General features: G+C 31.9%; 1 protein-coding gene across 1 annotated transcript in view; it reads left to right on the top strand.

Annotated features, from left to right (window-relative positions):
- Window positions 1-1,369: 1,369 nt before the first annotated feature.
- Window positions 1,370-13,692, top strand: part of LOC148303107 (uncharacterized) — a 155,840-nt gene continuing 143,517 nt past the window's right edge. Inside the window, exon 1 of the mRNA XM_088270433.1 lies at window positions 1,370-1,661. Within this exon, the coding sequence (XP_088126559.1) occupies window positions 1,370-1,661 (292 nt within the window). The remainder of the gene's footprint in view (window positions 1,662-13,692) is intronic.

Raw genomic sequence — 13,692 nt, 5'->3', positions numbered from 1 at the left:
GTTAAAACAAACTTTGTGTTTTATTAATATAATAAATCTTACAAAATATTCCACAAAAAATAAGCAAAAAATATCCAAGAAAAAATATTAAGGGTTACCTTACTGAAAATAATTATATTTATGTAGATAGTTTCTTTCATTCAAGTTTCAGATTCTTCACTCTTGAAAGATAAGGTTTGAGTTACAGCAAAAAATCTGTTGAAAATTGAAGAAAAATATTTTCCGAGAACTGGAGTCAGTCAACTCCATATAATATTTGAGTGGTGACTCTCATATCGCTGAATCCACCTACACTAGTTTGCACTTAGGGATTACCCGTCTCGAGAAAATACCAAGAGGGGTATAAAAATGAATGAATTATTGGAGATTCCAAACGGCTGCGAAGGTTGCTGAAGAATTTTCTTTCGGCGAGATTTAAATAAACGATATAAATACCTTTTTCAACTCAATTTTTACTTGGTAAATACCAGTATTTCTTAAAATATATTTTGACACGTGTTTCGATGCATTCCGCATCATTTTCAAATACCTGTGTCACATGAAATTTTAAGAAATAGTGGTATTTACCAAATAAGACTTAAATTAATAATGGATAGATATTACTACAAGGTTGCCGAATCAATTAACGAGGCAAATGCCTACCTGGGTATCGATTGCATACGGAAGTTAATATTATAACGGCTTATGTAGATAAACTTAACAGTACTTTGAGCCTTCTATTTATATAAAATAAAATAACAACTACTTATATAGTTTTTACACATATATTATATTTAATTTTGGCTATGGCCATATTGACTCTGGCCAATATCTGTAACCGACGGATTCTCTAGTTCTTTGGACACGTTGCGCGTGGGAACGAGGATAGCCTGGAACGACTAGTTGTGATCGGTAGCCTGGAGGGAAAGAGAGGGAGAGCAGCAGCAGGTACCTCGGTGGTTGGAGCGCTACGTGCAGCGTAGTCAAGGGATAACTGGAGAAGAGTCATTGCTTCTGCAAGGGTCACAACCCTCAGCAATGAGGAATAAGACGGAGAAGGAATATTTAATTTGACAAGTAACCGGGTTTCGTCGTCGTTTGACATCATCAGACTGGTTTGATGACGGTAACGACGAAAAACGATCACTGGTCAAATATAATATTTTAGACAACAGATTTAAATATATTTTTTTTTCTTAGAACTTGTGTCTTTGACTCAATGTCATAAAAAAACAATCAAAGGACTCTACTTAAAAACTGTTAAATGTTAACCATCTTAAAAATCGTAAAAAGTAATAATTCATTTTAAAATGTAAATGCTTGTTTTTTTCAGATGACTCTCCTAAGATGAAGAAATATCAAAAATGACGTGTCTCTAATCAACTTCCATATGGCCGGACCCCGCACAATAAATCTGACTACGCCACTGCTCGCCCTGCTGGTGCTAGCCAATGGCGGGGCCGAGCCGGATGATGTGTCGAGAATAAAGCCCTCCGATTGGGCCGCCGCGCGCAGTGTCGCCTCGCGAGTTGTCGTTTTCTTAAAAGAGCAGTGTAGTGGGGAGATTTACAGTGATAATGCGAACGGAGTAACGGAGGATTTTAAAGAAGGATTGTATAGGTATATGAAAATGAAAAATGTCAACTTCACGGATATCGACGTCTCTTTTTTACCGAAATCTGGTAAGTGTTTTGAGCTTATTACATCATAAATATATTATAAAAAAATATATATATAAATTTTATTAATTTAATTTTTACAATGTTCATTGTGCTGAAGCATGTAGAAATTTTATAATCCGATATAAAGAATATGAATTTTTGTTTTTTATTTTTGGTTATTTTATTTTTTACTATTTCATTTAACTTATACAAAATAATCACACAAAATGTGATAAAGGCTATATTACACGCATGCTCCACAGGATTTGAACAAAATTATTTAGAATTATTAGAAATGAAATCGTGATTTCATAATAGTTTTCCATTTAAAAATACCACTTAGAAAGAAGTCTGACATTTTAATGTTCATGATATTGCATTAGCTGGTTTAAGCCATTACTTTATACATTTGTGTAACGTTCACCAAAAAGATAGATTTCTTCGTCTTAAATTGAGATACCTATAATATGTATTGATTTATTATCCCTAATGTGAAAAATCCAGTGTCTGATAAAATAAATAATAAAGAGTATAAAAATTAAAATACTCTTCAACAGCTTTGATATTATAACTTAAGTAATAATAATAATAAAACCCATATCCGCACCCCAATGGTGCATAGGGCACTGTGTCATATAAACGCAGTGTTATCTTGATCATTTACACATGAAGGAAAGGTGATCAGCCCTCCGCTTCAGGTAACAGTTGAATAAATATTACAGTGAAAAATCACTTATATTTATTTTACCCCCCTTGGGAGTCGAACCCGGGACCTCCAGAACGGTAGCCGAGCGTGCTGACCATTACACTACGGAGGCGGACAACTTAAGTACTTAGAAAAATCTAAAAAGTCTAAAAATTTGGTGAAGAGGTGATAAAAAAACATGGATACTTAGCTGACAAACCTTCAGCATTTCAAAGGTTAATTGCGAAGCTGTTAATCCTTTGAATATACTTAAGAGACATTCACGTTTTCCCACATTCTCCACTAAACGAAATGCTAATATTTAGAAAGCACGGCGGAATTATTTATGATATCTTCAACCAGACCTTACATTCATATCATTTTATGATATTAAGTGAGGTGTACAGTACATCCTAAGAGGATTACATTGAAATGGAAGACAAAGGAATATGTCTGATTTATCGTGGCAGGAAATTTTACTATTAAATAGGCCTATTAATCAGGGATAAAGCCTCCAAAAGGGATGGTTAATGATGGTTTAGCATGTGGAGATTCATTGGATACACACCCTTAAAATTCGATTTTCTTGTGTAGGGATTTTTCTTGTATTTGTAAAGAAATATAATAAAAATATAAACATATTCTTCTAAATTTTTTAACTAACTAACTAAATAACTAATCATCACGCCGCTACACCGTAAGGGTAGGCAGAGAGAATAGAACACCATAGCGCTATATATTTGCAACAATTTTCGCCTTTTCCATATTCATGTATCTCCTCATACATACCGGGTGATTATTCGAATACCACTTTCAAGTATTTGAAACACTTGGTCGGAGAAAGTTTTTTTCGGTTTTTCTCTGCTCCTATTTGGAACTACATTCGTATCATAAATCTGTTTTATAGTTTTTTCTTCACTCATTCGTTCCACACGGCCAAACTATCTTAACACACCTTAATCATAGAAATGATCATTATTTGAAAGTCTGTAATTAAAAATAATAAAAAAATAAAGCGAGAAAAGGAGAACTTCATAATCTAATAAATAACTATTAATTTAACATTGATTTTAATAAACAACTCATTGCTTTGCAGCATTTCATTAAGGGGGATGGATGTCTAATTATTATATCACCCTTCTCGTGTTTATGTCCTACCCAAAATTGACTATATTATGGGTGCCGAACCTTTTTCGCAAGTGGGTCAAATTTATTTAAAAACAAATCCATCTCACGGTTAACAAAAATTGAGTAATTAAATCAAAACTATATAAAGACTATGTTATTGGCATTTTATCTGTGATAAAAGTCTATGCTGTGTTACTTGCAGTATATCTGTGAAGGTAATTAGATGTTTGGATTTGTTTTCCAAACGCTGTCATGGGAACAGCACATATGTTAGATAGGAGTTGCATTTAGTATTTACCTTGCTTGTTATGTACAAGGTTTAAAGGTTTATAGAACTTTAATTTTTAAAAAAATTTAATCTGTGTTGGGAACAGGAGGAATAATCTAGTGTGGGCCAATCAGGAACTTGTCAGCATTTGCTCATTACTGGGAACAAACCACGTAAAACTCCTCAGGAGAAGCCGGACTGCTGACTGTCATCAGCAGGCCTACCGTTCCATAGAGGAGGGTTCGGCATTTTGTATCTTAGCTTGGTTTATGGTACCAATGTCCTTCACTTTTTTATACTGTGTGATCATATAGCATATGATACGATCATATAGTAAACACTACAGTTGATGAGCACTGTTTTTTTTTCAGTTTTCCCTGTGTGGCTTAGATTTATCAGATTTTTAGTGGATTACGAGGCAAGACTTACTCAAGATGGCGTTTTTTTAAATTTTTATATTGAATGAAAGCTTTAAAATCTAAAAGTTCAAGGGGGTGATATAATTTCTCACTCGAGTCACTGCGTGGCCCTCACGTCCTTCATTCGCCATCCCTGGCCTATATTAAGCTCTTTATTAACTCAAAACTACCCCGAATAGGGGATGGTCCATTGAATAATTCATTACGCGTAATAAATGCGGACAGATGGTTTTCTAATTAAATCATAAATTAACTACAAACAATATTGTATTGTACATTTTGGCATTTCTACATGGGTGAAGAAGAATATAGAAGACTGGGAATTTACAGGACTTACCACCTGTCATGGGTTGGTTTAAGCGAACACTTTATGCACGGTTAACATTCGCCTTTTTACCTGTGATTGACAACCACACTACTCAATTTTCGGAACCCCTAGATATATTGATCAAACTCGTGACGCAGTTCATGTGAGTAAACTTTGACGTAAGCCTTGTCATTGGTTAGTTTAAGTGACAAAAAATTATGTTATCAGAAATCTCCTCTTATTTAAAATAATTCGGGAAATAATACACACACTTATTTATGGATTTATATTTATTTTTATCGATAAATTAACAAAGATGAAACTATTTGAGGTGAGGAATTATGGAAGGTTGGTAATTCTTCCACAATGAACAAACCTCCATATTCCCACTTAAAAAAGTATTTTCCATCTTTGTCGAAATATTAATATTTTTTTTTAATAAATGTACTTTCTCAAAATATCTAAATTGAACAATAAAGAAACGTATGTTTTATACACAAAACTGTATTTTTTACCGTGTATATTAAAAAAATAATAATTTGAAATTCAATAAAATATTACGCGAATTATTAAACGAATTAATTTTATTATTAATTTCGTTTATTACGATTTTATTACGCTTGCTCTAAAGGTGATGAAAAATTACATCAAATTTTATAATCAGAAAAGTAATATTATTTTAACAAGCGGATGGCTAATCCTGGGGGATTTTTTTAATATCTGTAAGCGAGAAGGAAGTTATACGTTGGTAGGTACTTAGGTATTTCATTTTATGAAAGCAATTTTTAATAAAGCCTTACAATTCTTTAGTAATAAATACAGTATATTTAAAAGTATATATTTAAGCCTGATTAGTATTCAGAATTTCGACTGTTGTAATTTTTTTTGTCTACCTCCGTCGTGTTATGGTCAGCACGCTCGGCTACCGTTCCGGAGGTCCCGGGTTCGATTACCAGGGGGGTGGGGTTGAATAAATAAATGTGATTTTTTCACTCTGATTTGTATTCAATATTACCCTAGACTGGTACCTGAAGCAGAGGGCTGATCACCTTTGTGTTATGTGTTAACGATCAAGATAACACTGCGTTTATTATATGATGCAGTGCCCTATGCACCATTGGGGTTGGAATGGATATTTTTATTTACAGTATTTGTATGTTCAAATTTTTGTTCACAAATTATTTTGTTCACATAGTGTCTTAAATTTCTCTGCGAAATGTAATATTTTTATGGATTTTTAATCAGAAAAGCTAATTTGGTTGTAACGCTCCATTAATGTACCGTTATAGCAGTGTTAATATTTATTAACATTAATAAAGATGTCAGCCCTACTAAAACATTCAAATAGCTATGTCATAAATTAAAATAAATTAATTAATAAAACCTAAGTAGTTCAAGGACGCCCTAAAAAAACAACGTAGGCGCACCCTTGCTAACTTTGATTTATTTTATATAAAAACGACTGTTAATTTCGTTTATTAAGAAATAAAATATGCATAAATGTTCTATTATTTCGGCATCGTATGAAGCCATAGTTTGAACTACTGCTACTACTACTTCTCTACCATCACGCCGTTTTACTGCAGGGCTTGGCAGAGAAGATAGAACGCCACACTCTTCTGTCCTGACATGCACTTATAGCTTCCTTCACGCCCATACATGCCCTCTGATTACCAGATTTTAGATTCTGATTGATCTGGTCGTGCCAAGTCTTTTTTGACCCTCATCATCTGTTCTCCTGTTCACATTTTCCTATAAACTCTCTATAAACTCTTTTAGTCATTCTCTCGTTATCCATTCCATACCACTGTTTCTTCCAAATGGGTTTATTCAAAGGTTTATTTTATATTCCACCCAATTTAAATATATTGATAACACAACTTGGCCTAGGCAACGAATAGACATCGTCTTACCTTTAAGAATATTGAAAATATTATGTAATTTTGCATGTGCCATAAAAAATTGTGTATTTTTTAAGGATATATTTTGATAATATAATATTAATGTTTAGAAATTAAGATTATGTAAGGCGAGAAGAACAAAGAGAGGCAGTTCATTATGTTTTAAATGTATACAATATTGTTCCCACCACATGCAACGCCTTTAAAATCGTATATAAGGGGTAGAGGGCCAATATTTGTGTGCTCAGATTAGATTAATATTCAAACGTGTACACGTCGCGCTCGCTCTTTTTCTATTCTTCTTCTTTCTATTATTTCTGTTCTTCTCGCCCTAATAAGTGTTTTATAATTTTCGATATATTGGTGTCAATTTGTTATTTTCACCCTTATAACTTTGTAATTTTTGACAAATAAATAATTGTCTTCATTTGAGCGTTTCCGTCTTCCTCATCACAAGTGTTCCAGTACCATTGGACGAAACAACCACCTTAGAGAATTTTTCTATATCTTTTTAATTATCCTAGTTCAGATATTATTAATAAATTTTAACATTACTTTCTGATACCTTCATTTTTAATTTTTTCATATAACTATTTAACATACATTCGTCTGAGGGATCGCATTCACTCTGTTTTCATTCTTCCTTTGCCATTTAAAATAGCTTCACTTCAACCAGCGCATAAATCTTCAATCTCTCACGCTACTGTATAATATTGTTCACAACCCCAATGCACCTAAATATCTGGCTGAAAATTTTATATACTTCACAGATCATGGTCTATCACTTCGTTCTTCCCAAGAAAGAAAACTTACCATTCCTCGCCATAACACATCATTCTTCAGTAATTCCTTCTCTGTCTAAGCGGCCAGACTATGGAATGAATTACCTCTCCGCGTAAAAATGCACCTTCTCTAATAACTTTTAAGAAACGTCTGAGACATTACTATTTATCATTATAATCCTAACTGTCCATCAAACCTCCTCTCATAGTTTTTCCCTCTACCTCCTTCCTTAAACTTCCTTTTTACTTTGCCTTCCTTATTATCATCTTTTGTAATTTTGATTTTTTTATATGTTAATTTGTAATTTATGTTTTTTTTTAAATGTTCGAGTACTATCTTCACTCAGACTGCAAACGGCTATATATGGTATCAAACATTTTGATCAATATCACTAGTCTATTTTTGGTTGGTTGGAAGATAATGCTTTTTAGCAATAACCCCGCCAATGTACTTATTTATTTTCTGTACAAGTTTAAATAAATAAATAAATAAATTCCACGTTTTGTTTCCATCCATCAATGTCAGTACCAACACTCTGTTGTAACTTGATTTTTCAGAGCTGGGAGGTTTTGTAGCAAAGTTCTGATTTGCCAATAATATTCACAAATAAATTCAACTATTTTTTAGATACAAACAGAATAAATAATTAGAAATAAATTTATTGTTTTTGCCTAACAATGTACATTATATTAATAAATGAACCATTTTGTTATAAAAGTTTCAGCAAATTTAATCATACAAATAAGAAAAATCCCACCACTAAAACGGTTAATATGTTTACACATACATGAACACACTTTGCTTCAAAGCTCCTAAATATACAACACTGAAAATAAAAGAGCTTCGAATTTAAAGCAGAAAACTTTTGTATGTATTTTTTGGTTCACCCCTTGTTGATTTAAATCCGATGCAATAAAATGGATTTATTTTAGGTTGTCTCGAATAAAAACAGTACATTTGAAAAAATAAATACAAAAACCTTTCCATTTTCCATTTTATCATCATTCTAAAAATTGTATCGTTTTAAAGCTCTTTTCCCTTAAAACCAATATTACAGGAAAACATTTAAAACCATTTGTTGGAAATAAAACGGTAGATTGGAGACACTTAGAAATATTTCTGTATTTGCTTGCGGTATAAACATTTAAAGTTTCTTTTATAATTTTTGATAAATGATATATTCTTACAACATTTTGTGTGTGTTAAAATACTTGTTCGCAAATCTGGATTATCTCTAATTATGGGAGTTAATTTTAATATTATTTTTTGACATCTCATCAAAGATGAAGAAGAATAATATATTCATCTTACCAATAGATGTCTCTAGTGATTCAAGAACAATGTTTCTGAATTGGTTTATATATAGAACTTCCAAGAATTTGAGTAGTGTGGTTATCAATAATGAGTAGAATTGGTGAATGTTTCACGTGTGTAAAGTGATCCCTTAAACCAGCCTATGACGGTCGTCAGCCCCGTAAATGCCCAGACTTCCATATTCCTCTTCATCTTTGATGAGATGTCAAAAAATAATATGAAAATTAACTCCCATAATAATATAAAATTTTACTATTTAGCATAAATAATAAAAATGAAAATGATATTTTCTGGTGTTTCTCATGTGTGTGATTATAATCCAGGATTCGGACCTCACATACTAATAAAAGAGTTTCTGCTCAATAAAAAGCTTCTTTTCATCTCACCAATAGATGTCTCTTGTGAAGTTCTAGTGATTCAACAACAAGGTTTCTAATTTGATTCGTATACATATATAGAACATCCAAGACTAACATATTCTTCTTCATCTTTGATGAGATGTCAAAAAATAATATGATATATTCTTCTTTCTTCTTATAGATCCTTAGATCTGTTTGTTTCGTTATCCGTCTTTTGCGACATGGACTGGCAGCTGTCACGCTTTCGCTTTAGAGGTCATCCAGGTAGTCTTCTCCCGTGTGGGTTGTCTTGAAGAGAAATTCGATCAGTCTATTTTATTGAATTCTATTGACATGGGCATTCCAGAATCGTCTGCGCTATCTCCCCATCTGACTAGATCCTCCGTATTTAACATTTTTCCAATATCCATGTTCTTTATTCAGTCTCTTAACGTGTTTCTTGTTATGTACCCCAATGTTCCTCATTTCTTAAAGTTCTTTAGAAAAGATTTGGTGCTCGCTGTGTCTGATTTGGTCTGTATCCCCAGAGGCGTGCATTTTATATAGGCAGAAAAGCAGTGCCTACCCTGGATACCTTGCGTTTTTAAATAGAAATACGACCAGTGTCTACTATCCTTATCCTTACCCAACCCTACTGCCTAACCTGATTAAAAACTCTTTGCATGCCACTGTGCATCCCATATGTGGCAATCGGTCTTACATATCGCTCACTCCTTTCATGAACGTCATATATCAAAAATCGTCAATTTTCATTTGTGCATATTTTCGGAATGCCCAAAAAATGTACTATATCCCAGCAAAAGCGGCATAGTTTTAACTTAATATTTACCCGCTACAGGGCAGAAAGTGTTGTTTTTGCATTTCAAAGAAAAGGTATTTTTAAATTATTTTTTTCAATAAACTAAATATTTTTAAAATGGAGAAGAAACCTTCAGGTTTTACTTAAAAAGATCTGTTGCACAGTAAAAAGTTCAATAAGTGGCTTGATATTTATTTTTAATACATTGTGTTATATTTTTAAACTTAAAAAACGTTCTCCTGAAAAATCAAGTTTTTTGTTTTATGACGTTCTTGAAAGGAGTGAGCGATATGTCTTAAGTAGATGATTTGATATTTAATAGATGTTCTAATGATAAGGAAATAATGCAAGGCTAAGACACAATTTACTGCTTACACTATCGATGCAATAAAGAAAGCTGTGTTGAAATGAAAATAAGAATTGAATTATAAATTCAAAGCCTTATTCAAGCCTCCTCCTTCAAGCATTATTGGTTTCAAATCTTTTTTCTGTGGAGTATTATTTATTAATATCGTTTTGATTAGCACTTATATGTTATATTAAGATTAAATTTAAGTTCGTTTCAAGTATAAAAAAAATATATGATAAAAAAATTAAAGCATCCTGGGGACGATATTTTGTAAAAATGACGGTATTTTGATAAATATTATTATCTAAAGTAAAAGAGTATAATCTTTTCTAGAAGACTATATTCCTTGTCAATTTTTTGACGTTAATTGTTTAAAAAATATTTTTTTTAACATCTCATCAAAGATGAAGAAGAATATGTCTGTATAAGTCTGGGCATTTACGGGGCTGACGACCGTCATAGGCTGGTTTAAGTGGTCACTTTACACACGTGTAACATTCACCAATTCTACCCATTATTGACAACCATGCTACTCTATTGGTGAGATGTAAAGAAGCTTTTTACAAAGCAGAAACTCTTATATAAGTATGTGAGGTCCAAATCCTGGATTATAATCACACACATGAGAATTGCCAGAAAATACCATTTTCATTTTTATTATTTGAGCTTATAATTTGACCAGATAATTTATTTGGACACACTCAAAATGTTGTTTAAAAAATATATTAAAAAAATTAAATAGCTCCATTCACAGATTTTCCTGAAAAGCTTTCATTTTTGTTCCACATGCGGGTATTGCGCGATTACCTTCTAGCCGCGTTCAACTTTCAAGGGCTTTTAAAGTAATTGGTTTTATTTGTGAGGATTCCTTGGCAACAAGCTTTTTTTCCACCAGCCCATAAAATTGCCTTTTTTACGAGGTGTCTTTATACATTATGTTAGAAAGAAGATTTAACAATGAAATAAAGGCATTACTTTATATAACATGCGTCATAAAAACACTTTTATCATAATTATTTTAAAATGGTTTTGTATTATATTATTCCTACATGTGGAGGAAATTTTGCAACAAAGAGTAACACAATAATTTATATTACATAAATGTTCGTTAGTTCTAAATCTTCTTTTTTCAAGCCCTAATCTGCACCTCAATGGTGCATAGGGCACTGCATTATACAAACGCAGTGTTATCCTGATCGTTAACATATGAAGGACAGGTGATCAGCTTCAGGTACCAGTCCAGGGTAATATGAAATAAATATTAGAGTGAAAAAATCACTTATATTTATTGAACCCCCTGGGAATCGAACCCGGGACCTCCAGAACGGTAGCCGAGCGTGCTGACCATTACACTACGGAGGCGGACAAAATCTTAATCTCCTTAAATTATTTGGAGATTTTTGATTTGTTTTTACCTGTGATAGATGAAAATATGATATTTTTACTGTACATCATGATTATTCTGTACAGTAAAAATATCATGATTATTATTAGTATAATTACGGACATCATGATTATTTACAGCTGCTTTAGTTCATAGTAAGAAATAAATAAAGATGCTTTGTAATTAATTCTTAATATTGTGTGAAAGCAACGATGATATAGTTAACGTAATATCGAATATTATAAACGAAATCTGAGAGATAAGGCAGACCTCGTTATTATTCATTAGTATTAATGAGACGTATATGAGGTCTAAATGAAAACTAATGATGAAAGGATTTATCTATCATCATATATATAAATCAACTAAGCTCTAAAAATATGGCAGCCATTTTTTTTATAAAAAATTTACAGTTACATGATGTGTAAAAAAAGTGAGATTTAGTGTGAGAGATAGAAAGAAAGAGAGAAAGCATCTCAAAAAATACAACGGTATAAAATTTTGGATGAAAAATACAATTTGTAAAAATTTAAGTTTTTTTTAGTAAATACCACTATTTCTTAAAATCTATTGTGACACGTGTTTAGAAGCATTCCGCACCACTTTCAAACACAGTATCAGATTTAGATTTTTATGAAATAGTGGTATTAACTAAGTAAAACTATAATTAAAAATGGATAGATATCAACCACAAAGTGACTGGCGAATCAATTAAATGAAATAAATTTTCTGTTTATTCAATATTAACACTGTCATTGATTGGTGCTTTAATTGGTAATACCGATATTAACTATATAATTCGCAGATATTATTTATTAATAACAGGACACAAACGTTTAATATGATCACTTAACTAGCCTATGATAGATCGTAAACCCTATATTCTTCTTCATCTATGTTGGGAAGTCAAAATGTAAAATTAACTCCTTAGTAGAGAAAACTCAGATTTGTGAACAAATATTAATAAACTTTATAAAATTAAACAACTTTGTTTTAATCACTTTTTTATTATTAGTACACTTTAACCTACCGGTTTCAACAAGAACCTTGTCGTCATCATGGTTTGTTAAATTCTAAAACATTAAAAACATTAAAATACTAATAATTGATTACATCCCCTTACCAAAAACTTCCAGACACTCCGTAAAAAATCCTGATATAATTTTTTTTAGAATTTTTTACGGAGTGTGTGGGAGTTATTCGTAATGGAATGTAATTAATTATGAGTATTTTAATGTTTTAGAATTTAATACATCCTGATGATGACAAGGTTCTTGTCGAAACCGGTAGGTTAAAGTGTACTAATAATTCAAAAAAGTGGTTAAAACAAAGTTGTTTAATTTTATAAAGTTTATAAAATGTACCACAAAGTATCTGCGAAAAACATTCATGATACTATTTGTACACTCAGAACATTGTGAATCATGATATTTTCTTCACAATACAATATGAAGAGGATTTAACTTTTCTGGATTTTCAGATTTATTTTTCGTGAATAAATGTTTCTTATAACCTGAAAAGCAGATAGCTAAATAAAAAGAAGAGAAAAAAACTTGTTAGTGGATCTATGTGAAAACAAAATCAATCCATCTTCATTAGTGGCTGTTTGTTTATACTTTTTCCACAGAATTCCCAAGTGGTCCCTTTAAGCAGAAAACCTTTTTAGGGACTCTCAAGTAGATATCATTTACCCTTAAAAGACATATTATTCGTAATATCATAATAGTATTAGTAAAGAATATTATTTTTTGATATCTCAACATAGATGAAAAAAATTGATTGACATTCTAACTTCTCAAATTATTGGATGTCCTATATATATGATCCAATTTTGAAGTGATGTACAAGAATCACTAGAATTTTCACTGGAAACATCTATCGGTGGGATAAAGAACCTTAGTTTTTAGAGTAGAAACTCTTTAGTTGTATGTGAGGTCCAAATCCTGGATTCTAATCACATACATGAGAAACGCCAGAATATATCCTTTTCATTTTATTATTTTAGCTTATATTTTGATCAGATAATTTATTTACAACATGTTGTGTGTGTCCAAATACTTAAGCCCCATAAATGCCCAGACTTCCATATTTTTTTATAATCTATATTGAGATGTCAAAAAAAAATTGAAAAATAACTCCTATAATTGGAGATAATCCAGATTTTTGAACAAGTATTTAGACAATAAGAAAATCTTCTTCTTCTTCTTCTTCTTCTTATTGTAGGCCTTACGGCCTGTTTTTAAGAGGGATTAGCCTCCTGCGACGTCGATTCCCAGCTATCGGCCCATCTCTTTGGTGGTCTGCCCGGGAGTCGTCTACCATGGGGTTGGCCGTACAATGCGATGTGGGGGAGTCT

Source organism: Brachycentrus maculatus, unplaced genomic scaffold (genome assembly GCF_059751285.1).
Source record: "Brachycentrus maculatus isolate JH-2025_06_01 unplaced genomic scaffold, ASM5975128v1 h1tg000386l, whole genome shotgun sequence".
Taxonomy (NCBI): Eukaryota; Metazoa; Arthropoda; class Insecta; order Trichoptera; family Brachycentridae; genus Brachycentrus; species Brachycentrus maculatus.
Note: the sequence above shows the minus strand (reverse complement) of the source record. Positions and strands in the feature narration are given on the sequence as shown.